Source organism: Rhinatrema bivittatum, chromosome 7, assembly GCF_901001135.1.
Source record: "Rhinatrema bivittatum chromosome 7, aRhiBiv1.1, whole genome shotgun sequence".
NCBI lineage: Eukaryota > Metazoa > Chordata > Amphibia > Gymnophiona > Rhinatrematidae > Rhinatrema > Rhinatrema bivittatum.
The window spans coordinates 31,658,461-31,686,149 of record NC_042621.1 but is presented as its reverse complement, the minus strand read 5'-3'; the positions used below and the strand labels follow the sequence as shown (position 1 = coordinate 31,686,149).

Below are 27,689 nucleotides of genomic sequence, written 5' to 3'. Positions count from 1 at the left end.
AATAAAAGAGGCAGGAGGGATGCGCACTCATCCCATCAGATTGTCTTCAATATAGCACCAGTTGGCCCTGAGACTGGCAATTTTAGAGACTTTAAAATGGCACCAGTCTCAGGGCCAGCCAGCACCAATTTTCCTATGCAGCCATACAAAAAAATGGCACTGGCTCCAAAAATGAAAAAAATGATGTCACCATGGCACCAGCCTCAGAACCACGCAGTACTATTTTGAAGAGAACATAGAGAGGGTAGGAGGTGAATAGGCATCCCTCCTGCCCCTTTTACTTTGCAGTGGACGCCAAAGGTCCATCAAGCCCAGCATCATGTTTCCAACAGTGGCCAATCCAGGTCACAAGTTCCTGGCAGGATCCCAAGGGGTAGATAGATTCCATGCTGCTTATCATCCCAAGGATAAGCAGTGGATTTCCCCAAGTCCAGCTTAATAGTGGTAAGTGGGAGACAGGGTGCTTCCCGGTCCTAGCAGGGTACTGAGGGTTCCCAAGCGGGTTTTTCTGTTTTTTTTTGGGGGGGGGGAAGGTGTTTAAAATGCTTATTTCATTTTGGTAAAGGTACTAAAATTTAATAAACATTTAACAAAATTATTTTTGGATTAAATTAAAAACCTCCAAAAATGAAAAAAAGAAACAAAATTTTTGAGCCTGCACACTACTGCTGGCTTCATGAGCACCTTCATTTTCCACTAAGATGTTTGGTTCTAGTTGTATTTCTATACAATAGGGTGGGAAACAGAACAGAAAACAGCTATTAATAAGAAAATGCAGAGATATTATATTCAGGTACACTCAGCTGCATAAAGAAACAATAAAGCAAATATTTAAGCTTCAGGTTACATGGGCTGTATTGTTGGTCATGCTGTTATGCTTCTCCACTGCTCTATGGGACTCCATGCTGCATTTACCAGTTTTCAAGAAATGAAATTTTGGACATACTACTGGAAATTTTTAAATTATCAGTAACATCCTGTATAGTACCTGAAGACTGGAGGGTTGAAAATGTAATGCCAATTTTTTAAAAAGTATCAAGGGGTGATCCAGGAAACTACAGACCAGTGAGTTTGATGTCCGTGCCAGACAAAATGGTAGAAACGATCATAAAGAGCAAAACTGCTAACATACAGATAGGCATAGTTTAATAGGACAAAGCCAACATGGATTTAGCCAACGGAAGTCTTGCCTCACAAATTTGCTACATATTTTTTGAGGCCATAAATAAATTTATGGATAAAGGTGAGCTAGTTGATATTATATATCTGGATTTCAGAAAGCATTTGACAAAGTCCCTCATGAGAGACTTCTTAGGAAATAAAAAAAAATCATGGGATAGGAGTCAGTGTCCTATTGTGGATTGCCAACTGGTAAAAATATAGAAAACAGAGAGTAGAGCTAAATGGTAAATTTTCCCAATGGAAAAAGGTGAATAGTGGAGTGCCCCAGGGATCTGTTCTAGGTCTACTGCTTTTTAATATATTTATAAATGATCTGGAAATGGGAAGAATAAGTGAAGTGATCAAATTTTTCAATAATACAAAATTATTCAAAGTTGTTACATTACAAGAGGATTGTGAGAAATTGCAAGAGGACTTTGCAAAACTGGGAGACTGGGCATGCAAATGGCAAATGAAATTTAATGTGGACAAGTACAAAGTGATGTATTTAGGGACGAGTAACCCAATTTATAGCTACAAAATGCAAGGTTCCACATTAGGAGTCACCATTCAAGAATAGGCATCATAATTGTCTATAGAAGGCCATATTGTGTGCCCAGGGATCGTAGCCGCAGACGCAAAGCTAAGAAATGTTTCCGTTTCGCCGCTGTAGCTTTAGCAAAATCCGGGACCAGGAGAACGTTGCTCCCTTGATACTGAGAAGGTGATTGATTTTTAGCTGCCGCTAAAATAAAGAGTGCCTGCGGATAATGCAATACCTTAAAAATGATAGGCCGCGGGTGCGGAGAGTCATGTATAGGCCTGTTTGGAACCTGTGTGCCCTTTCAATTTCGAAAGGCTGATCGAATTTGATCTTGAAACAGGTTGGGATGAAGTTGTAGAGAAAGGCGATCAGATCTGCACCCTCAGCTCCTTCAGGAACTCCCAGGAGACGCAAGTTGTTTTGGCGATTTCTATTTGATAGGTCTTCAACGTCGCGCTGTAATTGCTCTAAATCGCTGTTCATACGGGGCAAGTAAGTAAGTAGTAAGTAGGAGCGACGAGGTTTGAGCTTCTACGTCGTCAAGCCATACCTGAAAGTTAGCATTTGCTGGGTCACAGTTTGCAAGTCGCCCCGGATTGCTGTGGTGGCATCGATATTTAACTGCAGCATATCCTTAAGCTGCTTTAGTTCAAGCAGAACTAAGTCTACAGATGCCATTGCTTTTGGCATAGCTGCCTTCTCCGGGGTAGGTGGGTCTTGTTTTGCTCTTTTTGAGCCAGCTGCCGCGACGAAGGCTGCCTCAATCTTCCCCGATTTAGCAGTGGACATCTTCAGAATGCAGGAAATATAGAATGCTGGTGAATTATAACAGTAATCTCGGCGGGTTTCTATAATATAGTAGCGATATCTGGCAGAGCTCTTAAGTTAAGCAGCCATCTTCGTTGCTGCTCAAGAGCGCCCCCCCCCCCCCCTTAAATTGTTATTTCTAACTATGTATGTTTTAGTTGTAAACCGCTTAGACGGTCATGTCATTGTCCAATCTGCGGTATACAAAACTTTTTAGATAAATAAAAAATAAATAAATGATACTCTTTCAAAAGGTACAAAGACCAGGGGACACACAATGAAGTTACTAGGTAATACATTTAAAACTATAAAGAGAAAATATTTTTTTACTCAACACATAATTAAGCTCTGGAATTCATTGTCAGAGGATGTGGTGAAAGCTATTAGTATAGATGTTAAAAAAAGGTTTGGACAAGTTCCTAGAGGAAAAGTGGAGTTGGAGAAATCCACTGCTTTTTCTTGGGATAAGCAGCTTGATATCTATCTACCCCTTGGGATCCTGCCAGGTACTTGTGACCTGGCTTGGCCACTGTTGGAAACAGGATACTGGGCTTGATGGACCCTTGGTCTGACCCAGTATGGCAAGTTCTTATGTTCTAAGAAACATTGTTGCCTACAATATAATATTTTTCCCATCAGAAAGCAATAGTTTATGACTGTTAACAGGGATAATTTCAAATAGAGTTCAGTTGACATGTAACACTGAAATGTTAACACAGGATCTCTTAGAGCTGATATATTTTACTGGATTGACATGGAGCGGACTATGCTTTAGCTTTTAAAGTCTCATGGGTTCCTCTTTCTTCTGTCATTATAAACCATCTATTGATAAAGCTCTAGATAACATGAAAGGAAATTTGTAGAACAACCGGTCTTAGGCTCTCAAGGGAAGGGCTGGTGCTACCTGTTTTGCTGCCTTTTGCAAACAATTATTTAGCTTTCCCCCACCCCTACTGCCTGGCCAAACCCCCATGGATTTTAATGGAGCCATTCATGGGCTTCTCTTTTTTCCCTTACAATAACCTTTTTTATCTGAACAAGTGCGGTGAGGTTAGAGTAATGCAACCAGATTTCTGGTGGGCAAATCTGGGACACTTTGTCCCCATAGTGCCAATAGTGGACAAGCAGTTCATTTGCATGGAGGGGGATAGGTTATCTTGTGGACTATCTTGATGGAAAATTGTAGTAATCTACTCTCAAAATATACCTGAAAGCACATTCTTGAATTTTGAAATCATTAAATGTTTCAGCCCCAACCCCAACCACTAAATGTTTTGACAAAGCCTCAAGGCTGGTGGATATGTCTTACATATAAGGGAATTAATTATGCACCAGAAAAATTCAAATCAGCCAGCAAAATCCAGCTATTGACATGTAAATACTAAAAAACAATAAAGAATAAGAAAATTGTGTGGGAAACATGTTCCAGTCATGGACTTTGAACTGGGTCCCAGGATTTTATATCAAGGCTAAGGGTATTAGGTGCCCTAGGCGAACCGTACAGCTTTGTGCCACACACACAAATACAATTATGCATTATAATAAGATTTTACATGAGAAAAGGTATTCAAAAGTATAGTCTAAGGTAAAATATCACTTACAACATGTATATTATATATATAAATGCACTGCTGTGATTCCAACAAGAAATCCCGTTAAAAAAAAAGCCAAAATTGGCCTTCAGAAAGCCATTAATAAACTGAATTATGATTACAATATAGTAAACCTCCCATACCAAAAAAGAACTGTTATGGGAGTCTCTGTTTAGTGGACCCTTGGGCCGACCTGCTGGAGACTGGGAAAGGTGATCAATGTCTCTAATGAATAGCAGGCCGGGAGGCAGATGTTCATGCAGGACGTAGATGCTCTTCACCCTGGAAGCTGGTACTTCCCCGGGACGAGCCCATAGGAGCCCAACCGCTGGGACTTAGGTGGCTTCACCCTTGGAAGCCGAAGCCCCCCTGGGAGGAGCACGTAGGGGCCCGGCCATTGGGACTTAGGCGGGTTGTGGATCAGGACAGGTAACTGGAACCAGACTAGGACAGTAGCAATACTGTAACTGGGCTCGTGTTCTGGAACCAGGCAGGAACTGTAGCAAGACTCAGGTAATGGAACCAGGCAGGAACTGTAGCAGGACTCGGGTACTGGAACCAGGCAGGAACTGTAGCAGGCAGGCTGGAACCAAGCAGGTACTATAGCAGGCAAACAGGAACCAACCAGGTACTGTAGCAGGTAGGCGGGAACCAAGCAGGTACTGTAGCAAGCAAGCAGGAACCAAGCAGGTACTGTAGCAGGCAGACGGGAACCAGGCAGGTACTGTAGCAGGCAGGCGGGAACCAGGCAAGTACTGTAGCAGGAACGGAACGACAAAGCAAAGCGAGTCACTCCGGGGCACAGCGCAACAGGAAACCGGGAGGCTAACCCGTTGCAAGGCAAAGACTGGATGGCCGTGGCCGGCTTATGAAGGCCGCGGCGTCTGATGTCAGGAGTTGGGTGGAGTCACCACTGGCGGGAAATGGCCTAGAAAAGCGCCCAAGTGGCGCGCGTGCACGCCTAGGAGCCAGGCGTCCAAGGGAGACCTCGCAGCGGCGCAGCCCCATCGGGGACGCCGCCAAACAGTCCGCAACCCAGGCCTCTGGAAGCGGGAGCAGGTCTGGAAGCCTGGAGGTAAGGGCCTGGCCGCAGTGCTCGTGGCCAGAACCGCAACAGTACCTCCCCTCTTATGCCCCCTCTTAGCCGTTCCGGGTTTACTTGGGTGGTCCAGATGGAACTGCCGTAATAAGTCCTTGTCGAGGATGTTACAGGCCAGTTCCCAAGAATTATCCTCGGGTCCGCAACCCTCCCAGGCAAGCAAGTATTCCCATCGGCGTTGATGAAACCGGACATCCAAAACTTCACGCACTTGATACGTGACCTCGTCCGGTACTGAAGGATCCGATGGTTCAGGAGCCCGGGAATGGTACCTGGATAACACAAGAGGCTTCAGCAATGACACATGGAACACTTCATGTATGCGCATGGAGGAGGGTAGGCGCAGGCGGTATGAGACTGCTCCCACTCGTTCAGCGACTTGAAAAGGCCCACAGAATTTCGGAGCTAGTCTTCTAGACGGGATACATAGCTGTAGATTTCTGGTGCTAAGCCAGACACGGTCTCCTGGGAGGAAGATGGGTGCTGGCTGACGATGCCTATCTGCCCACTTCTTAGCAGACAGGGCGGCTTTACGGATCTTTTCCTGGATAGAGATCCACAAGGAACGAAGCTGACGAGCTGAGAGTTGCACTGCCGATAGTGCACTAGGCTCAGGTGAAGGTAAGGGCGGACGAAGTTGCTTACCGAGGAACGGCGAACTTCCAGTAGCAGCATGCGTGTGATTATTATACAAGAACTCTGCCCACGGGAGTAGCTTAGCCCAATTATCTTGTCGTTCGTTCACGAAGGCACGAAGAAGTCTTCAAGGTTCGATTGGTTCGTTCCATTTGCCCATTACTTTGAGGACGGAACGCTGACGAAGGACTAAGTTGCACATTGAAGCGTTTGCATAGGGCTTTCCAATAACGAGCTGTAAACTGTGGTCCTCGATTGGAGACTATATCCTGCAGGAGACCGTGAAGTCTAAGGATATGCTGGGCGAACAGGCCGGCCAGGTCAGGTGCAGAAGGTAGCTTAGGCAAAGGGACAAAGTGCGCCATCTTGGAAAATCGATCCATGGTTACCCAAATGACCGAATTACCTCCTGAGGCAGGAAGGTCCACGACGAAATTGGTGGAGATGTGTGTCCAAGGCTCCACCGGGATGGGCAATGGTTGCAACAGGCCCCTGGGCTTCCCGATGAGCGGCTTTTGAATAGCACAAGTAGGGCATGAGCCCACAAAGGCTTGGACATCCTGTCTCACCGTTGGCCACCAGTAGAAATGGTTTAACAAGTCTAAAGTCCCTTTCCAACCAGCATGGCCCCCAGTGAGGGAGTCATGGGCCCAAGCGAGAACTGCTCTCCGGAAGTGACGTGGAACAACGGTCTTCTCTTGGGAGGCCACTGAGGTTGCAGCAAGACTTACTTTCTCAGGGTCCAAGATATATTGGGGTGTATCAGGAGTCTCTTCGACCTCAGAGGAGCGCGATAGAGCATCAGCTCGAACATTCTTTGAGCCGGGTCGGTAGTGTAACGTAAAGTCAAACCGGTCAAAAAACAGCGACCACCGGGCTTGTCTTGGATTCAGGCATTGGGCTTGCTTCAAGAATGCTAGGTTTTTGTGATCGGTGTAAATCGTAACCGGATGGTTGGCTCCTTCCAACCACTGTCTCCATTCCTCCAGGGCAAGTTTCACAGCTAGCAACTCTTTCTCACCAACACAGTAGTTGCTCTCTGCTGGGGAGAATGTCCTAGAGAAGTATGAACAGGGCAACAGCTGTCCAGAATCAGAGAACTGACTCAGTACGGCCCCTAAGGCCACATTGGAGGCATCAACTTCCACCACAAAGGGCCGACTGGGATCCGGATGGCGAAGGCAGGTGTCTAACAGGAAGGCTTCTTTAAGGGCCTCAAAAGCTTGACAGGCAGAAGCAGGTCAATCCACCGCGTTAGCCCTCTTTCAGGTGAGGGCAGTTAACAGTGCCACAATACGAGAGTAATTGGGAATAAAGTGACAGTAGAAATTGGAAAAGCTGAGGAAGCGTTGCAACGCTTTAAGACCCCTTGGCCGGGACCAATTCTTAATAGCCGCCACTTTCTCAGGATTCATTTGAAAGCCAACTGCAGAGACTATGTAGCCTAGGAACGGCAGGGACGTCTTCTCAAAGCTACATTTTTCCAGCTTTGCGTACAGACCATGCTCCCTAAGTATCTGGAGCACTTGACGGACACGCTGACGGTGTGACGACAGATCCTGGGAGTAGATTAACACATCGTCGAGGTAAACAATTACACAGGTGTTCAGAAGGTCACGCAACACCTCATTCATCAGGTGCTGGAACACCACCGGAGCATTACATAAGCCGAAAGGCATCACGAGGTACTCGTAATGCCCGTCTCGAGTATTAAACGCAGTTTTCCACTCATCTCCGGGACGAATTCTGACTAAATTGTACGCTCCTAGCAAGTCCAACTTTGTGAAAATCTTCGCTCTTTGAAGCCGATCAAGGAGCTCCGGGATTAATGGAGTGGGTAGCGGTCTCGCTTGGTAATAGAATTTAGGCCTCGATAGTCTATGCACGGCTTCAGTGAGCTGTCTTTCTTGCTGACAAAAAAGAAACCTGCCCCTGCAGGCGACTTAGACGGGCAGATAAAGCCCTTGGCCAGATTCTCCGCAATGTACTCGGACATGGCCCGGGTCTCAGGTATGGATAAGGGATAAACCCTTCCTCGGGGGGGGCATAGTACCAGGTAGCAAGTCTATAGTACAGTCATACAGACGATGCTGCGGAAGGATCTCCGCCTTGGTCTTGGAGAATACATCCGTAAAGTTCTCATAAGGTGCAGGTGGACCCACGGCAGAGTGCATCAAGGGAAGTGCGGGAGTCTTAGGCACTTTCATACAATTAGCTAGGCAAAAAGGACTCCATTTGACAATCTGTAGCGTATCCCACTGAATCGTGGGCGAGTGCTTCTGTAACCACGGCAACCCTAGCACCACAGGGTGAACAGCCTTCTCCAACACTAGGAAGGCTATCTCCTCAGAATGGATCGCCCCGGTGCAGACCGTAATGGGTGCTGTGGACATCTGGACAGGTCCTGGAAGAAGCGTCCCCTGGATAGAGTTAATTCGTAACGGGACCTCCTGTCTATGCGTAGGGATTCGCAACTGGGAGACTAAGTCCTGCAGGATGAAATTACATCCGGCTCTGGAATACAGGAACACCATCGTCTCAAAGGAGCCTCTGGAATATTCCAAGGTAACGGGAACAATACATTGAGGAGCTGTAGCACAGCCTAGGAGGAGCTCCTCCTGACTTCCCAGGCTTTGGCATTTTCCGCATGCTCCTGGCAGCATGCCAAGAAGTGGCCCTTCTGGCCACAATACAAGCACAACTTCAATGAACGGTGACGTTGTCTTTCTTCAGCAGAAAGCGGGGCCCATCCCAGCTGCATAGGTTCGCAGGTGGGAGCTTCTGGATGAGAAATCTTGGGCGAGGGCACAGGTCTCAGCCCACGAGCCGGACTATGGCGAGAGGAGCGTTCCTCCTTGGCCCGTTGTTGTAGGCGGCGGTCAACTCCCCTACCGAACCGGTAAGGACCTCGAGGTACTGTTGCTGAAACTGCAGCTGCTGGGCCAACCCCGGCAGGTCCAAGGGAACAGGTGCATCCGCCAAGTCCATGGCCTTGCAATCTGTTATGGTGTCTTTGTTTAGTGGACCCTTGGGCCGACCTGCTGGAGACTGGGAAAGGTGGTCAATGTCTCTAATGAATAGCAGGCTGGGAGGCAGATGTTCAGGCAGGACGTAGATGCTCTTCACCCTGGAAGCTGGTACTCCCCCAGGAGGAGCCCGTAGGAGCCCAACCACTGGGACTTAGGTGACTTCACCCTTGGAAGCCGAAGCCCCCCCGGGAGGAGCCCATAGGGGCCCAGCCGCTGGGACTTAGGAGGGTTGTGGATCAGGACAGGTAACTGGAACCAGACTAGGACAGTAGCAATACTGTAACTGGGCTCGGGTTCTGGAACCAGGCAGGAACTGTAACAAGACTCGGGTACTAGAACTAAGCAGGAACTGTAGCAGGATACGAGTACTAGAACCAGGCAAGAACTGTAGCAGGATTCGGGTACTGGAACCAGGCAAGAACTGTAGCAGGATCCGGGTACTGGAACCAGGCAGGAACTGTAGCAGGCAGGCTGGAACCAAGCAGGTACTATAGCAGGCAAGCAGGAACCAACCAGGTACTGTAGCAGGGAGGCAGGAACCAAGCAGGTACTGTAGCAGGCAGGCAGGAACTAGGCAGGTACTGTAGCAGGAACGGAGCGACGAAGCAAAGCGAGTCACTCCGGGGCACAGCGCAACAGGAAACCGGGAGACTAACCCGTTGCAAGGCAAAGACTGGATGGCCGCGGCCGGCTTATGAATGCCGCGGCATCTGATGTCAGGAGTTGGGCGGAGTCACCACTGGCGGGAAACGGCCTAGAAAAGTGCCCAAGTAGCGCGCGCGCGTGGGCCAAGGAGCCGGGCATCCAAGGGAGACCTTGAGGCAGCGCAGCCCCATCGGGGACACCGCCAAACAGTCCGCAACCCAGGTCTCTGGAAGCGGGAGCAGGTCCGGGAGCCTGGAGGTAAGGGCCTGGCCGCGGTGCTCGCGGCCAAAACCGCAACACTAACTCCCATTCCAAAACAGTAGCAACCCTACCTAAGAAAAGGCAATACTGCAAATATTACACCAGGCCCTAAAACAGCAATACACCTCCTCTTAGGTAAACAGAACAAGCCACGCTGCTATATTTCCCTACACAGAAGTCCCACGCACACAAGCACACACACACAGAATAGATAGACCCTCATCAAATGCAGAATAAAGAGATCATAAAGTATAAATGTAATCGTGAAAACAGAAACTGAACTGGAAACTGCAACAAACCAGTGAAATAATGGAAAAACAGAACATAAAAGCATAAGACTTGCCATACTGGATCAGCTCAAAGGTCCATCAAGCCCGATTTCCTGTCTTCAACAGTGGCCATGGCAATTCCAGGTCATAAGAACGATTCCATGCTGCGTATCTCTGGGATAAACAGCATGGAACTCCACCTTAATAACGGTTTATGGACTTTTCCTCCAGGAACTTATTCAAAGCTTTTATAAATGCAACTATATAATAGATTTTACCACTGTTAGGAATTGTGGACCCTTGGCCTGAGGTGGGGTTGTTGCTTCCTGAAGGGTTGGGCCCCACAGGTCTCCACCGACGGGAGGCGAGGCTAGCCGGGAACAGAGGCAAGCTGGAACTTTGCCTGTACCAACCCTCGCTCCCTGCAGGATGAGCCCTCGGGTGCCAGAGCTGGCCGGACTTCAGTGCACCTCTGTGTGGCTGGTCCCGGAGAGGGTAGATGACTGGGTGCAGAGAGTGTCATAGAAGTTAGGGACAGTCCGAGACAGGAGCACTCTCGAAGGGAGAAGGAGAATCTCGAGGGGTACCCGGCCACTGCAGCTCTGCATAGTGGAAAGCAGGACCACGTGGGAGTGGCCTGGAGGTGAAGAGGTGCAGGTGCGGAGACTCGAATTGGGGTATGCTGAATAAGGGCTAGAGTGGGGAACCCACTGCAGCAGGTGCCAGGAGAGCAGCAGCGCAGCGGTACTGCTCAAGACACGGCAACGTGGTGACAGGACCTTTTGTAGTAGAAGCGCTGGGGAGTGCCCCAAGAAGCGGGGACGCCGAGAAACAGTCCATTAGAGTCACAGCGCTGAGACAGGTCTTAGATGAGTAAAAGCTCTGGAGCAAGATCCTTAATGTAGAAGTGCCGTGGGATTCCAAGGAGCAGAGGGCACTGTGGTAGGGACTCAAAAGTAGAGGCGCTGAGCCAGGCCCCGAGGAGCGGGAAGCGCTGAAAGAATGTCCCGGTGAAGTAGCGCTGAGCCTGGCCCCGAGGAGTGGGAAGCGCTGAGAGAATGTCCCGGTGAAGTAGCACTGAGATCCGAAGAGCAGGAACAACAGGTCCGTAGGAAAGGAACTGGCATCAAAAGGAACCATGGAACTCGTTGCCAAGTTGGTTAGTGGTGGCTGGAGGTAAGGCTTAAATATCCCAGGCCAGTGATGTCATCAGCAGGGGACGATCCTGAAGTTACCGCCATTGGCCCTTGAAAGGGAGGACAGATGGCGTTCTGATCCTGGGCCAATGGAGGCCCAGGATCAGAACGCTGGTCGGCGGCATCCCAGCTGCCACATGGAACACTAAGAGCCAGAAGGAACATGGCGGCAGCGACTGGCCACCACCGCAAGCATGACATGACGTGAGTTGAGCCTGCTGCGGCTGGCCGCAGCCAGCAGCCATAACAATCACATCCTCTGGCAACTAATTCCAGAGCTTGTATCACCTAGTATCTTCATTGTGTGTCCCCTGGTCTTTGTACTCTTTGACAAAGTAAACAACTGATTAACATTTACTCATTCCACTCCACTATTTTATAGACCTCTATCACATCTCCCCTCAGCCGTTTCTTCTCCAAGCTGAAGAGACCTAAACTCCAGGTCCAGTGGAGTGCTGAGCCTTCCTTGTTCCAGTTCCTGATGTTCCAAGTCTTGATCCTGGTCCAGCTTTGTTCCAGCTCCAGCCCATGCTTGAAACTCTCACCTCCCACAGTGTGTGTCTTGGGGCTCCTCCCTGAGCCGCGCCAAGGCCCAAGGGCTCACAATCTCTCTGAGCAAGCAACCGTACCTCTGTGCTCGCAACAGAAAGGAGAAGGAGACAGGAGAAGAGAGTGATACAGGAAGGACGGCTGGGTAAACAAGCAGGATTGAGAGGGAGGGAAGGACTCTGAAAGTGGGGAGAAGGACTAGCTTCTTTCATAGGAGGACCAGCTCAGCTGGGCATGGTTAAGTAGGAGTAGGAGCTTTAAAAACTCTTGAAAATACTATTATTTCCTAGGGAATGAATTCAACATCAGAATGAAAAAAGATTTAGCTGCAAACTGAATCATTTTACCTTAAAGCAAACACTGGCCATTTGTTCAGCCCCTACAGAGTTTGTTTTAGTGCCTTCAGCTGACACAGATTGCATTTGCTTTAGCTGAGATCTGGGCCTGGCAGATCTTTTACCTGTTTGTAGATCTCCAGATGCAGGAATCCTGGAGAAATAACTTTATTTAACAAATTCTGCTTTAACTCTGGTTCTTTTTTGTTGATATTTAATGGAGCGCTTTTTTCAAAAAGACCAAGGAAAGGTAACCCAGGTGTGAAATAATCAAGGTAAAACAGCTTCGAAATGCACCCAAACAATGCTTTCTGCTGTAAGAGCAGAAAGCAGAGTGCACCAAAGAGCAACAAATAAACTCACTTTGAATTTCACCATATACAAGGCATCTGTCAGTCTGTTCATGTCAGGGTGCTCATCTGCAGTCTGAAATAGAAAGTTGTTTAAAAAAATGTTACTATTGGAATGATTTGCAACTGATCATGTGCCGAATATCAGAACAGCCCTGTGTCCAAATCACAGAGGACAGACTCCTTCCAGTTTTACTGTTTTCCGAGGACATGCATTGGGAAATGCACAGTCTGAAACCTGTGCTATGAATCCCAAATTAACTCTCAGACATGGTTCTACTTTCTGTAGAGAAGTTAGAGCTATACCTCCATGCATGCAAAGCGGCATAACCAGGATGGGATTCTTCAGGATATCACAGCTAATCTAAGGGATGGAGAGAGGCTCAAATGGAAGTAGGCATGCTCCATGTTAAGTAAAGAACTTGTTCAAAGAGAATTGGATGCCTTCAGTGTTTTCAAGTAGTTCATGGAATTATAACGGAAACAGAGTCCATGACACACACATGACACATGTGACCCTATCCTCCTGCTTCCATTCCCCCCAGTGCCCTTTGTTGGCACAGCGGTAAATACTGCTCGGTAAATACTGCTCAGGGTCGACTTTAGGCATGTGCAAATGCAGAGGGCACCACCGTGATTAAAATGGAGTGCCAACAATCACAGCACTTCTGTGGGAGGGGGAGGGGTGGCAGCAGCCAGGTAGGCCTCCCCCAGTAATGGAGGGTGCCACTGTGGCTTTAACGGGGCACTGCAGACTGCAGTTCTCCAGAAGATTTCCCCCATCCCTCTGGCACCAAAGCCAGCCTTAATATTGCTTCACTTCTTTTGCACTTCATCCTCCCTCTGTCTAAAATGTGTTGAAATATTATTGAAATTAAAATTCTATTCCGCTTTCCTGGTTCTACTTCTATATCTAACAGATTTTTCTCCATTTCATGCACATTTAAAGAAATAAACCGGAAACTGATCCAATATTTCAAGTAGCAACAGAAGAAGAAGATTGGTAAACACCAAGGATTCTTTATTACCACAAACTGTCATAAAAAGCCCGACAGGCCGAGTTTCGCTCTATTTTGAGCTGCTTCAGGGGCTATGATGGTACTGCTATATGCAAGGTGGTCTGCTTGTTGCAATCATATATTTTTGAGCACAGCTTGATGAATAGCCTGTTTTAACAGAGTGTAAAAAATGATACCGGTGGTTGCCTATTTGTAGCAATTTATTTTCACTCCGTTGGCTGCGGTGGTTTCATTTCCCGGCACTTACAGTATACTACATGGATGACAAAAACGCTGTGAAAATAAATTGCTACAAATAAGCAACCACCGGTATCATTTTTCACACTCTGTTAAAATAGGTTATTCATCAAGCTGTGCTCAAATGTATATGATTGCAACAATGTGGCAATGCACATTTAAATGCACACAAAATTGAAATAAAAGTAGTAATTCTAATTGCACACTCACATCCAAGAAAATTCCAATTACAGCCAAGCCATCTGGTGCTCCTGCAGCTTCGCCAAATGAAGAGTACTTTTTGGCATTCCAATGAACCAAGTGGAGCTTCACAGAGAATTAAAAATTACAAGAAATGAGAGATCTGGATTTTAGATTTCCAAATTTAAGTTCAAGACGAGTTACAAATTATGAATAGTTGATAGGTTCCTAACTAACTGGGAATGTGTCAAGCCACGGTAGTGCTCTAATGTGTGTTAAACAGTGTATATCATGCGACAGAGCACTATCACAGTGATGTTGTGTGATATACACAATATTTTGCATCACCCCACCCAGGTTACCTCCCCTATTACAATGAATAATGCAAATGCATGCAAAGAAGGTCATTACTACACAGTCTAATGCAAATATTGTATGGAGGTTAACTGAGAAGGTGGTCTTCCGCGATAAACTACCTACACCCTTTTGAAAAACGATAAATGTGATGCAGGCGGCCCAGGACCTGAGGGTCCCGTCTCACATTTAAAGAGACGGGGAAAAAAAATCACACTGTCAAACAGGAAATTTGAGCAGGGGTTAGTTCTGACTCTTGTCTGACCCTGGAGCCGCCAGTCAAGGAGGCCCCCAAATCCCCCAAAGTGTAAACATAGTTAAAATGTTGCCACAAGGCGATGATGCTAGCCACCCTCCACTCCCAAGTCATCAATAAAACATAGGGTCCTGGGTCCTGGACACCCCCCTCCCCTCGAGCTAAATAAAAGGGTCCTGAGCCATGGTAGTGAGGGGTTGGAGGCGGGATCTTAATATTTTTTTATCTTTCAGGGGTGGCGGGTAGTATGGGAGAGGAGGCCAGGACCCTATGTTTTATTGATGACTTGGGGGTAAGGGGGTTGGAGGGGCCGGGATTGTCACCACGTGGTAACATTTTAATTATTTTAACACTTTGGGGGAGTCATGGCCACCTCAACTGGCGGCTCTGAGTTGAGCTGGTGGTCAGCACTGACCTCCACTCAACCTCCCCATGTGGTCGTGAGATTTTGTTTTTGGAGGACAGTGGCCCTTTAAGAGGATGGCAGTCCCTTGAGGTTAGGATCACAATTGCGTTAAAGGGCCACTAGGTGCGTTCTTTTGCCCTGCGGTGTTTGGCTGTGAGACAAACGAACGCGCCATAGAGCCGTGATGTTTTTGCGGGCGAAGGGCCCCAGTATCACGGGGACACCCCCACTCCCCGTCCCGTAATAATTTATTTATTTTATTTATTTAACAGTTTTTTATACCGACCTTCATAGTAAATAACCATATCGGATCGGTTTACATTTAACAAGGGTATAACTGGAGTAAACAATTCAAGTAAACAAAGATAAACAATAGGTACGAATAAGTCAAAAAGTTACAATCAACAGGGAAAGAGAAACTTGGAAGCTTGCAACAAGCTGGAAAGAAGATAAGGCAGGAAAAATATAAAGTGTAACCATAGAGCGTACAGGTTAAAAGCTTAATAGGTGCTTTAACCTGGAGGAATCAGAGTCCAGTTCCGCAATAAATCTTTGCAGCTTAATGAATCTAGGTCTAAAATGGCTTTCAATCTAAGGGCATTATTAGGTCATTTACTGTACATTAAAAGCATGCTAATTAGCTCATTAATAGCCTTAACCATGCAAATCAAGTAATGCAGCTTGCTTCAAAACTTACAAGCTGTGTTAGTTGAAGTTAGCTATAATTCAAGATTTGTAGCTAACTTTCTCTGGGAGCAAGGGGGTGCTAATGCATGTCCCCATGCTCCTGGGGCTCTATCTTACAGGAGCCTATCGGCTCCATAGACCCCTGCACCCCTCTGCAGATTAACACACTATTGCACAGCTTCTATTTTCGTCTTTTCTGTCTCTGGGCTTGACCATGACCTTGTATTTCAGTTACTAGTCAACATGGGGCAGTTTTTCTTAAAAACAGCAATTAACAACTAACTTAAATCCTCATTTCCCTCTTGATGATTGTGACAATCATCACCCTCAGGGCCATGCGACTGTCTTAGGTTGTCAGAGGGCGTACTCTGATCTTACCCGTCATTGTCAACATGAGCTCTGGAGATGGTCATAATGAAAAATTTAGATTTTTTAAAGTTAAAAGTTCTGGGGCAGGCCCCACCGCTTTGAGTAAAATATTTGGCCCCCACAATCCCATGGTATTTTCCCACCAGGGAAAATACCAGGGGATTCATAAAGTGGCCGTGCCAAGTACCGCTGCTTTGTAAGTCCAGTGGTATATTCCCTTCAGGGAAAAAAATACTGCAGCTAAGTAAATGAGACTCTAAGTTCGTGCTTGAGGCAATGGAGGGTGAAGTGACGTGTCCAAGCTCACAGTGAGTGTCAGTGGGAGATGTGGGACTTGAACCCTGAATTCCCTGGTTTGCTCTAACCACTAGACTAGTCCTCCAGATGCATGAAAGTGGCAAGCCCAGGACTGGATTCTTAGGGACGTCAATTCCAATAGAATTATAATAGCTGACTGATCTGGATTGAAACAGGAAATCTTTATGAGATAGCCGGTTTCCATCCTGGTAATCATTTTGATAGCATGCATAGAATTCAGAAAACATAATAAGTAAAGGTAATAGCATGGCCCCCCCGCAACCGGCCTCTCATACTTACCTGTGCTGTGGCACGGCTCGGGTGGGCCCTGGAATTTTGGTGGAGGTGGGAAGCCACTGCCGATGCAGCTCCTCCTCTCTGGCCACAGCCGGCCTCTCCGGTGCTGCTTACTCTTGGCGCATGGCCGCACACTGCCTCGGGCTCCTCTCTCTCTTGGTTCCCCTGAGGCACGTGTGCGCACCATCTCCTGAGATTTAGAGGGACCACAGCAGCAAATTGCCATGGCCCCTCCTTCCTGCTATTAGCGTCTTTTCCCATTTCCTTGCCTTGGCTTCTTGGCTCTTGCTCTTGTTCCTCCTCAGAGGGTGTTCCCGAGCTCTTGACCCGTTCTGTGTTTGGACTGCCTTTGGACCCTGATGTTTGCCTGGATACGACCACGAGATTCGCCACCTGCCACGACCACAGCCTGTATCCAGACCATGAGATTCACCACCTGCCACGACCACAGCCTGTATCCAGACCACGAGATTCGCCGCCTGCCAAGACCACAGCCTGAATATCCAACCGCGAGATTTGCCGTCTGCATCTACCCATGCTTGTACTCCAACCCTCTTCTGTGTCCGGACCCTACACCTGGTTCTTACCAGCATCACCACTCCATTGGTACTTCCAGAGACCCCACGCAAGTCCAGCCAGCCCCAGTACCCAAGGGCTCAACCTGAGGGGAACGTGGGCTGGTAGTGGTGAAGCTCCAGTGGGGTCTATGCTCCTCTGCGGCCTCGCCTGCTGACGGTGGGGACCTGTAGGGTCCATCCCCACAGGTGGCGCCAACTCCCCCTCGGCCCAGGGGTCCACAACCAGAAAAGTAAGCCAAGGCCATGGATCCAGCGGAGGCCTCTGCCCTGCAAGCCATTCCAGGCTTGGCTCAGAAGATCCTAGAATAGCAGAGGTCCTGGAGACACTGGTGGCTTCCATGGAATGCCTCAAAGCCCACCTAGAATTGGTGGCCATAGCAAGTACAGCACCTCCATCCCCACCGAGCCCTCCAATGGCGCCACCATCTTCTTGCCCAGTTATTCCGCTGCCTGCTCCTCCTCATTACGCTGGTGACCCCCAACAGTGTCGTGGGTTCCTTAATCAGTACAATACGCACTTCTGCCTCCAGTCTGCACTATTCCCAGACAGCACTACCAAAACCACATTCATTTTGTCCTTATTTGAGGGCAAGGCCCTGGCCTGGGCGTCCCCTTTGTGGGAGTGCTCTGATCCCATTCTTCAGGATCTTCCCCAGTTCCTAGACTTGTTCAGGATGGTGTTTGAGAAGCCAGGATAACTGGCAGCTGCAGGCACCGAAATTCTGCATATCTGCCAGGGAGGATGTTCGCTGAAAGACTACACCATCGAATTTAGAACACTGGCTACTGAATTCCATTGGGAGGAAGCCTGCCTTAGATCTATTTTCCTGGACAGATTATCCCCGAAAATCAAAGACGAGTTGGCGACCCGAGAGCTTCCCACCTCCCTGGATGCCCTCATTGAGATGGTGGGCAGGATAGACCACCACCTGCAGGAGAGGGTGCACGAGCTACAGGGCCCAAGGAGGGGTATAGCGGCTCCCAGCCTCTCCCGACACCCTTCACCCACCTTGCAGCCTCCCCCATCTTCGGAATTCCAACCTATCCATGTCCGATTCCCTTGACCCTTTCCTCTATCCTTGGGGATCCCCTTCCGGGGAGGATCATGCGCCTCACCATCCCACTGGAATGCCGTATTGATCCGCACCATCTGGAACGCCTCTCTTTCTACGTCATTCCAAAGGCCATCCATCCAGTGATGCTTGGCATACCTTGGTTCCAACAGCACAACCCCCACTTCGACTGGACCGCGTTACAGTTAACCCAATGGGGCTCTGTTTGCCAAAGGACCTTCTTGGAAAAAGTCATGGATACGTCCTGTTGTTCTATTACTCTGGTCCTAGAAGGACTGCCTCCACAATATGGCCAATTCACAGATGTGTTCTCTAAAAGGGCAGCCGATACTCTGCCTTCACACCGGGACTTTGACTGCGCCATGTTGTGTTTGTGGCATTGTGGCATTGTGGACTCTTGGTTGCTGTGGAGATGACTCTGCCCATGGGGAGGGGCCCCGTGGGGAACCACAGCGATAGGCTAAACTTAGATAGCAGACACGGAATGAATGGAAGGCTTTATTGTACTGCTGTAGATAGATGGTATGAAGCAGGAAGGTAAGGCACTGAGGTCCATGAGGTGCCAATACGTTCAACAGTCTCAGATGTAGAATCTCACCCAGATATTCAATAGAGGTGGGGACCCGCGGTGCAGGCAACGCCGAGCCTGGTGGGTGGACTTGGAGCACTAGATCGTAGAGGTACTCACAGGAGTGTAGGCTTCTTCCTGGTAGTGAGATGGTGGGACCGAAGGTCCGTGGTACAGGACACATAGACTGGTAGGCCCTCGAGGAGTGAGTGACTGGTAGTCCGGAGATCCTGAAAAGAAAAAGAGAGAGAGACCCCCAAGGAGCAGTTGTCTCAGTTAGTAGAGGCCCTGAAGGGTGATGGAAGTGAGAGACCCCAAGGAGCGGGTGTCTAGAGCTTCTAGAGGAGCGAGGGCCTTGGAGTGTAGAGCGGCGTCTAAGCGTGCAGCTTAGAGTGGTCAGAGTAGCTTAAACCTTAGTCCTTGCTAATGCAAAGGTGGTAGTGAAGCGAAGGCTTTAAATACCCAGAGGTATTGATGTCATGCGATGGGGACGCCCCTGAGGTTCCCGCCATGATGTGTATTTGAGCGTAGGAGATGTGCACGTGCGTGCCCTGAGGAGGCCACGGGAGTAAGCATGGTAGACTGGAATGCCCATGCCGAGACGCCAAGGCCCTCAGCACTTGACACCGGAGGCAGCCATCTTGCCCAAGGAGGAGGAAAAGGGAAGAAAAGAGGTAAGGCAGAGCGGTCGCAGCTGTCTGTGACCGACGGACGCAACAGTACCCCACTTCAAAGGGCCCCCTCCAAGACCTCTTCCAGGTGGTCTGGGTTTTTGTGGGTGTACCAGGTGGAGGCCTTTGGGTTCTGCTAGGAGCGCGGTCGCCTCTAAAGCAGGTGTAGTGAGCCCTTGGGCCACGGCGAGACCCAGGGAGGAGCCCCAAGCCACACCGTGGGAGGTGAGCCGGTGCGAGCATGGAGAACCAGGCAGGAACTGAAGCAGGAATAGAGAACAGGGTCTGACCCTCAGCCGGACCTGCACGCCCAAGACAACCAACAACGCAATGTTGATTGATGAACGGTCCTCCGACTGTTCCAAGCCCTTTCAGACCTGCCACTGGGTAACGGCAATGGGCAGCAGGCCGGACAGAGGACGAGGGCAGACAGAGTCCTTAGAACACTGAAGACATCATAGACGAGGGCTGAAGCGAAGACATCACAGACAAGGACTGAAGCGAAGACATCACAGACGGGAGCTGGGAAGGAAGACATTGGCACTGTCTCTCAGGGTGCCCTACACAGCCAGCACTGCTGGACTGGTCACGGACCACCCTGTCCTACAGCCGCAGGAGCGGGACGAGCACAGGGAAGAAGAGGGTTACTGCACTCCTGGCAGTCTAAGGCAGGTTGTTGCACTCCTGGCAGCCTAAAGCAGGTTGCTGCACTCCTGGCAGCCTAAAGCAAGCAGGAACATCAGGAATTGGAACAGGAACAAACATCAGGAACATCCGGAACAAACATCAAGACAACAGGCAGAGACACAGGACAGGGAGCCGTCAAGACAAGCGAAGACCACGGAGGACGTGGACTGGTCTGAAGACACAGACAACTGTGGAACCCAATCCAAAAGGCAAACAGGAACTGAAGTGAAAGTCCTTATATACTGTTGTATGCAGGCAACTCCCTGGAGGAGTTCACCTGGACCGCCGCTCACCGGCCCTATAACTGAGGTGGAGTGCCGCGGGCCGGCCCCTAGGGAGAAGGGCGTGGCCGAACCAGGAAGTCCAAGCAGAGCCAAGCAAGCCACAGGCAGGCCTCAGGAACAGCTAGGCCTCCCAGGCCCTGGAACAAGTCCTGGATAGTTCACAGGCGAGGCCCTGGCTTCGGAGCGGCCTCCAGAAGAGAAGGTAAGATGTCTCCTGTAGCGCAGCAGCAGGAGGGATCACAACAGATACATGAAATGCATTATGCATCTTCATTGATGGAGGCAGTTTTATACTGTACGTCAGATTTCCTAATCGCCGAAGGATGGCAAAGGGTCCCACATAGCGAGGTGCAAATCTTGCGAAAGGAAGCTTAACCAGACTTTGTCTCCGGGCTGAAACTGTGGTGCCTTTTGATGATGAGCATCATAGGTTCTTTTTGCTTTTTGTCCTGCTTTAAGGAGAAGCTCCTTTGTTTGACTCCTTAGTTGGGTTAATTCTGCTGTAGTAGACTGAGCAGCAGGATAGGCCACTGTCGATGGAATTGGCAGAGGAGGCAGTGGTTGTCTTCCGTAGACAAGCTGGAAGGGGGGAGACCCCCGTTGCGGTAGCAGGATGCAAATTGATGGCAAATTCTGCCCAAGGCAGTAATTCAGCCCAGTCATTCTGTCTAGAATTGACATAGGATCGCAGAAATTGTTTCAGCGTTCTATTCATCCTCTCAGTCTGACCGTTAGATTGAGGATGGTAGGCAGAGGTTAAATCCAAGGCGATGTCAAATTTTTGACATAATGCTCTCCAAAACTTTGCAGTAAATTGCACTCCTATGTCGGATAGGATACGCTTAGGTATCCCATGAAGGTGGAAGATGTGTTTAATAAAGAGTTTTGCTAATTCTGTAGCCGAGGGTAATCCTGGTAGCGCTACAAAAATGTGCAGTTTGGAGAAGCGGTCAACCGTGACCCAAATGGTGTTATATCCATTGGATGATGGCAGGTCCACAACGAAATCGGTTGCTATATGCATCCATGGTTCATCCAGCGATGGTAGAGGCTTAATAAGCCCCAAGGATGCCTGGGTGGTGGTTTTTGCTTGGCACAAACAGCGCAGGAACCCACATAAGCTTATACGTCCTTTTTCATGGTTGGCCACCAATAGTATCTTTGTAACATAGCTAGGGTATGACTCTGTCCCGGATGGCCTGCCAGACGGGAATCATGTGCCCACTTCAACAGCTTTTTCCTTAAATTTCTGGTGACCACCGTCTTCCCGGTGGGTACCGTCATATCAATAATATGACGGGGTTCATCCGACTCATCCTGAGGGAAGAAGGATCATGAAAGGGCATCAGCCCGAGTGTTCTTCTCTCCTGGACGATACTTCAGAAGGAAGTCAAATCTGTTGAAAAACAGAGACCATCTTGCTTGACGGTGATTGAGTTGTTGAGCATGTCGAAGGTACTCCAGATTCTTGTGATTGGTGTACACTACAATTTGGTGTTGTGCGCCTTCTAGCCAAGGACACTATTCTTCAAATGCCAGCTTGATTGCGAGTAACTACTTGTCTCCTATACCATATTTTCTCTTGGCAGGCGAGAATCGCCTTGAGAAGAAGGAGCAAGGATGGAGCACATTGGATTCACTGTACTGACTTAGAACCGCCCCCACACCAACGTCTCATGCGTCGACCTCCACGATGAAAGGACGGTGTGGGTCAGGGTGGCGGAGACATGGCTTCTTCTGAAAAGCCTCTTTGAGCATCAGAAAGGCTGATATGGCTTCTGGAGACCAATTGGCAGGGTTGGCTCCCTTCTTGGTCATAGCGGTTAGAGGGACTGTCAATGACGAGTAGTTTTTAATAAAGGACTGGTAGTAATTGGTGAAGCCCAAGAAGTGACGCAGTGCCTTCAGGCCTGTAGGTTGAGGCCAGTCCTGCATACTTTCTAATTTCTTAGGGTTCATTTGAAACCCGTTCTTAAAAACAATGTATCCCGGGAAGGGTACAGACTCTTTGTGGAATTCGCACTTTTCAAGCTTTGCGTATAAGTGGTACTCACGCAGGCGTCTTAGGACTTTCTTGGACTGATGAGTTTGCAGATCTTGAGAAAAGATCAGTATATCATCGTACTACCACACATTGATAAAATAAGTCCCTTAAGATGTCGTTCATCATATTTTGAAAGACTGCAGGTGCGTTACTTAAACCAAAGGGCATGACGAGGTATTCAAAGTGTCCATCATGGGTGTTAAAAGCAGTCTTCCATTCGTCTCCTTCTCGAATACACACCAAGTTGTAAGCTCCCTTAAGGTCTAATTTGGAGACTATTTTGGCTCCTTGGAGCCTATCGAACAGTTCAGAAATTAAGGGCAGCGGGTACCTGCCCTTGATGGTAAACACTGTTGCGTCCGTTGGTCTCAGATGGCTTCACCTGACATGCCTCACCGCTATTTCAGCCTTCTCCGCCAGCCTCGGGAGAATGGCGTCCGTAGCGTCTGCTTGCCGCACCCTCCGGCTTCCCCAGAGCAGCTCTGGCATGGCGTCCCACCATGTTGACCTGAGGTCTCCTAGGGTATGTGTGCACGCCTCACGTCTTGTAGCATTGTAGCAGTGTTGGCGCAAACCTCGAGGGCGTTCCCCTCGAGTGACATCACTGTTTCCGTATTCAAAAGGTTGCCCATTTGCTGACTCTCGCCGAGTTAGCAACAGATTGGATTCGCTCCGGTCTGAAGCTGCTCTGCCACTTCTACTCTGCTGGAAGCCACTTTCACCCTCTGGGGTTCTACTAACCTGGGTACCTGCTCCTCGGGGGCCCTTTGCTTATTTCCAGGTGCCTATCCTAAATACAGGTACTCGCTCCTCGAGGGCCTGTGTGTCTATCCTGGTGCCTGCTACCAATTCTTCAATCTGCTGGAACACTATCTATCAGCTACAGAGAGTGAGTACAACTTCTCCTCACTGCTCATCTGCATCGGGCCCTACACCACCATTGTGGAACGGGTCTCCTCTGTCGAGGATTACAGACTATTAATACCTATCCTCTCACTACTGCTCATTGGGAACTCTATCTACTCAGCTACCAAGGAGTGTGTTATAACATCTGCCAGTCTGTCTCTCCTACAGTGCCTTACTGGACATTTGGACCCATTGTGGGATGGGTCTCCTACGCCAAGGATCACAGACTGTTGCTATCAAATCTACTCTCTGCTGCCACCGTAGGAGATACCATCACTGTTGCCCCTGAGAATCCACCAAACACCTCAATATCTTAACAATCTCATTCAGACCCCTGTAGTCGATGCAGGGGCGTAAGGTGCCATCTTTCTTCCCTACGAAAAAGAATCCTACATCGGCAGGAGATTTGGAGGGTCTGATGAATCCCTTTTGTAGATTTTCTTGGATGTAGGTAGACATTGCTTTAGTTTCAGCTACTGACAGAGAATAAACTCTTCCTTTGGGAGGTTCTGAATTAGGTTTCAGATTTATGGCACAGTCAAACACTCTGTGCCATGGAAGAACATCAGCTGCTTGTTTTGAGAAAACATCCTGGAAGGAGGCATATTGTGGAGGTAAGCCAGGTAATGATGGAGTGGTGGGCATGCAAATGAGCAGCAAAACTTCCGCAAGACACAGACCATGACAGTCTGGTCCCCAGGAGGACAGTTCCAATGTGGCCCAATTAAATTGTGGCATATGGTCTTGAAGCCAAGGCAGCCCCAATAACACCAGATGCATGGCTTTTTCCAATACTAGAAATGAAATGTATTCTGAATGTATAGCTCCAGTGCACAGGCCAATGGCCTGGGTGGTCAATGGTAGGAAGTGGTTCTCCATGGATAGAGGACAATAGCAGAGATTTAGCTATTGGTGTGGTAGGAATCCGTAGATGTTCAACTAAGCGCTTCAGAATAAAATTACCTCCTGCACTGGAGTCAATGAGAGTGAGAGTCTGAAATTCAAGACCTCCGCAAAGCAGAGATACTGGTAAGGATAATGGAGGAGTAGGAGAGGTGAGGCCCAGGAGGAGTCCTCCTGCAGATCCTAGGCCCGTCAGTTTCGAGGACAGATGGGACAGGCCTGGACGGTGTGGCCCGATTGGCCACAATACATGCATAACCCCATGTGCTTGCGAAAACGTCTCTCCTTGGAAGTCAAGTGGCTACGGCCTAACTGCATAGGCTCTTCTTCTTCCTCTAAAGATGCAGACGGTAAGCTAGAAGCAATCGGCACAGGTTTAAGATGGTTAGCCCCCACCGTAGACTTTCATGGACCCTTTGCCTCCAGAGTTCGGTCGCGGATGCGGCGGTCAATTCTCCCAGCCAATTCCATCAGAGACTCAAGGGTATCAGGCAAATCACGAGCCACTAACTCATCCTTTAAGCAAGAGTTGAGGCCCTCCATGAATATAGCACGTAAGCATCCAGGGTCCCAATGTAATTCGGATGCTAAAGTCTTAAATTCAATTGCAAAGTCTGTAAGCGGCTTATTACCTTGCTGAAGACTGAGCAAAGCAGATCCAGTGACATTCTGGCGAGCCGGGTCATCAAAAACAAACTTAAAACGTTTCAGAAATCCTGGTAAGTCGTTCAGGATAGGATCTTCATGTTCCCATAACGGTGAAACCCAGGCCAGGGCTCGTCCTTTTAGGAACAATAGGATGTAGGTGGTCTTGGAAGCTTCAGTGGGAAAGAGGGTAGGCTGTAATGAAAAATACATGCTGCATTGATTAACAAACCCTCTGCTCATCTTGGCTTCACCCGTAAAGTGGGTAGGTGTGGATAAAGGTACAGTGGTCTTGAGGGTTACCACTGGGGACAGCAATTCCTTCACAGGAAGAGCTGAATAATTCAGTTGAGTGTGTAACTGATTGAAGGCAATAGCTAGGCTCTCCAAAGACTTTTGATGTTCCGTGATCCGCTGGGCTAGGCCAGGGATGGCCTGCAGGGCTGCGAGCTGAGCTGAGTCCATGGAGTTAGCAATCTGCTGTGTTTGTGGCACTGTGGACCCTTGGTCGCTGTGGAGATAACTCCACCCACAGGGAGGGGCCCCGTGGGGAACCACAGCGATAGGCTAAACTCAGATAGCAGACACAGAATGAATGGAAGGCTTTATTGTACTGCTGTAGATAGATGGTATGAAGCAGGAAGGTAAGGCACTGAGGTCCGCGAGGTGCCAATACATTCAACAGTCTCAGATGTAGAATCTCACCCAGATGTTCAATAGAGGTAGGGACCCATAGTGCGGGCAACGCCAAGCCTGGTGGGTGGAGTTGGAGCACCGGATCATAGAAGTACTCACAGGAGTGTAGGCTTCTTCCTGGTAGTGAGATGGTGGGACCGAAGGTCCATGGTACAGGATACATAGACTGGAAGGGCCTCAAGGAGCGAGTACCTGGTAGTCCAGAGATCCTGAAAAGAATAAGAGAGAGAGAGAGACCCCTGAAGAGCACTTGTCTCAGTTAGTAGAGGCCCCGAAGGGTGATGGAAGTGAGAGACCCTGAGGAGCGGGTGTCTAGAGCTTCTAGAGGAGCGAGGTACTTGGAGTGTAGAGCGGCGTCTAAGCGTGCAGCTTAGAGCGGTCAGAGTAGCTTAAACCAAAGTCCTTGCTAACTCAAAGGTGGTAGCGAAGTGGAGGATTTAAATACCCGGAGGTATTGATGTCATGCGGTGGGGACGCCCCCGAGGTTCCCGCTCTGACGTGTATTTGAGCGTAGGAGATGTGCGCGCGCCCTAGGAGGCCACGGGAGTAAGCATGGCGGACTGGAATGCCCATGCTAAGCTGGAGATGCCTACGCCCTCGGTACTTGGCACTGGAGGCAGCCATCTTGCCCAAGGAGGAGGAAAAGGGAAGAAAAGAGGTATTGCAGAGCAGTTGCAGCCATCTACGACCGACGGATGCAACATGCCATTAATCTGGTACCTGGCTCCACACCTCCTCGAGGAAGGGTTTACTACCTATCCTTACCAGACACCCACACCATGTCTGAATATATCCGGGAGAATCTGCAAAAGGAGTTCATCCGACGATCCACCTCCCCAGCCGGGGCCGGCTTTTTCTTTGTTGGTAAGGATGGAACCCTGTGCCCTTGTATCGACTTTCGAGGCCTGAATGTCATCACCGTGAAAGATCGTTACTGGCTTCCTCTCATAGCTAAACTGTTTGACCGCCTTCAAGGGGCGAGGGTCTTCTCAAAACTGGTCCTCCAGGGGGCCTACAATTTGATTTGTATACGGAAGGGTGACGAATAGAAGATGGCGTTTAACACTCGGGACGGCCACTACAAGTACTTGGTCATGCCGTTTGGACTTACCAATGCTCCTGCTGTCTTCCAAAATCTCATGAATGAGGTCTTCCGCGATCTCCTCTACAATTGCGTTGTCGTGTATCTCGACAACATCTTGGTATATTCCAAAAATCTGCATGCCCATCACCAACATGTTGCCCAAGTGCCACAATGCCTAAGGGAGAATCGCCTGTACGCAAAGCTGGAAAAGTGCGTATTTGAAAAGGAGTCCCTGCCTTTTCTAGGCTACAAAGTCTCCAACCGCGGTTTCCTGATGGACCCAGCTAAACTTAAGTGTATCCAGGATTGGCCACAACCCAGCAGTTTACGAGTTCTTCAATGGTTCCTTAGCTTTGTGAATTATTATTGCAGTTTTATCCGGAACTACTCCAAGTTGGCCGCACCTCTCACGGCCCTGACTCGCAAGGGGGCCAACATAAAAAACTGGCCTGCCGAGGCAGTAGAAGCCTTTCAAGCTTTCAAAGGGGTCTTCTTACAGAAGCTATGCCTCCGGCACCCAGATCCCAGGCTTCCGTTTACAGTGGAATTTGATGCTTCCTCCGAGGGGGTAGGGGTGGTGCTCAGCCAACACGACTCATCAGGAACCCTACACCCCCTACTCCTTCTTCTCGAGGAAGTTTTCCCCGGCAGAACAGAATTATGCCATAGGCGACAAAGAACTCTTGGCCATAAAACTTGCATTCAAAGAGTGGCATCAATGGCTTGAGAGGGCACAACATGGTATTACGGTTTACACGGACCATAAAAACCTTGTACACCTCCAACAGGTGCAGCATCTCAACCCCCACCAAGCCTGTTGGGTGCTCTTTTTCACACGATTTGATTTCAAGCTCTGTTATCGACCTGCTGCCAAGAACCTCATGGCAGATGCGCTCTCCCATTCTTTCTCTCCGGAGGATCATGTTGAACCCATACTGCATATCGTAGATCCAGCCCGAGTCATCCTCTCTGCCA

At 48.9% G+C, this 27,689-nt stretch overlaps 1 protein-coding gene across 2 annotated transcripts in view; it reads right to left on the bottom strand.

Moving 5' to 3' along the window:
• CA7 (carbonic anhydrase 7) overlaps nucleotides 1–27,689 on the bottom strand; it is an 87,544-nt gene that overhangs the window by 14,665 nt on the left and 45,190 nt on the right. For both annotated transcript variants that reach the window (XM_029610624.1, XM_029610625.1), the window contains exons 4-5: nucleotides 13,940–14,035; nucleotides 12,487–12,549 (exon numbers count right to left, since the gene is read on the bottom strand). In XM_029610624.1, coding sequence (XP_029466484.1) covers nucleotides 12,487–12,549; nucleotides 13,940–14,035 — 159 coding nt within the window. The remainder of the gene's footprint in view (nucleotides 1–12,486; nucleotides 12,550–13,939; nucleotides 14,036–27,689) is intronic.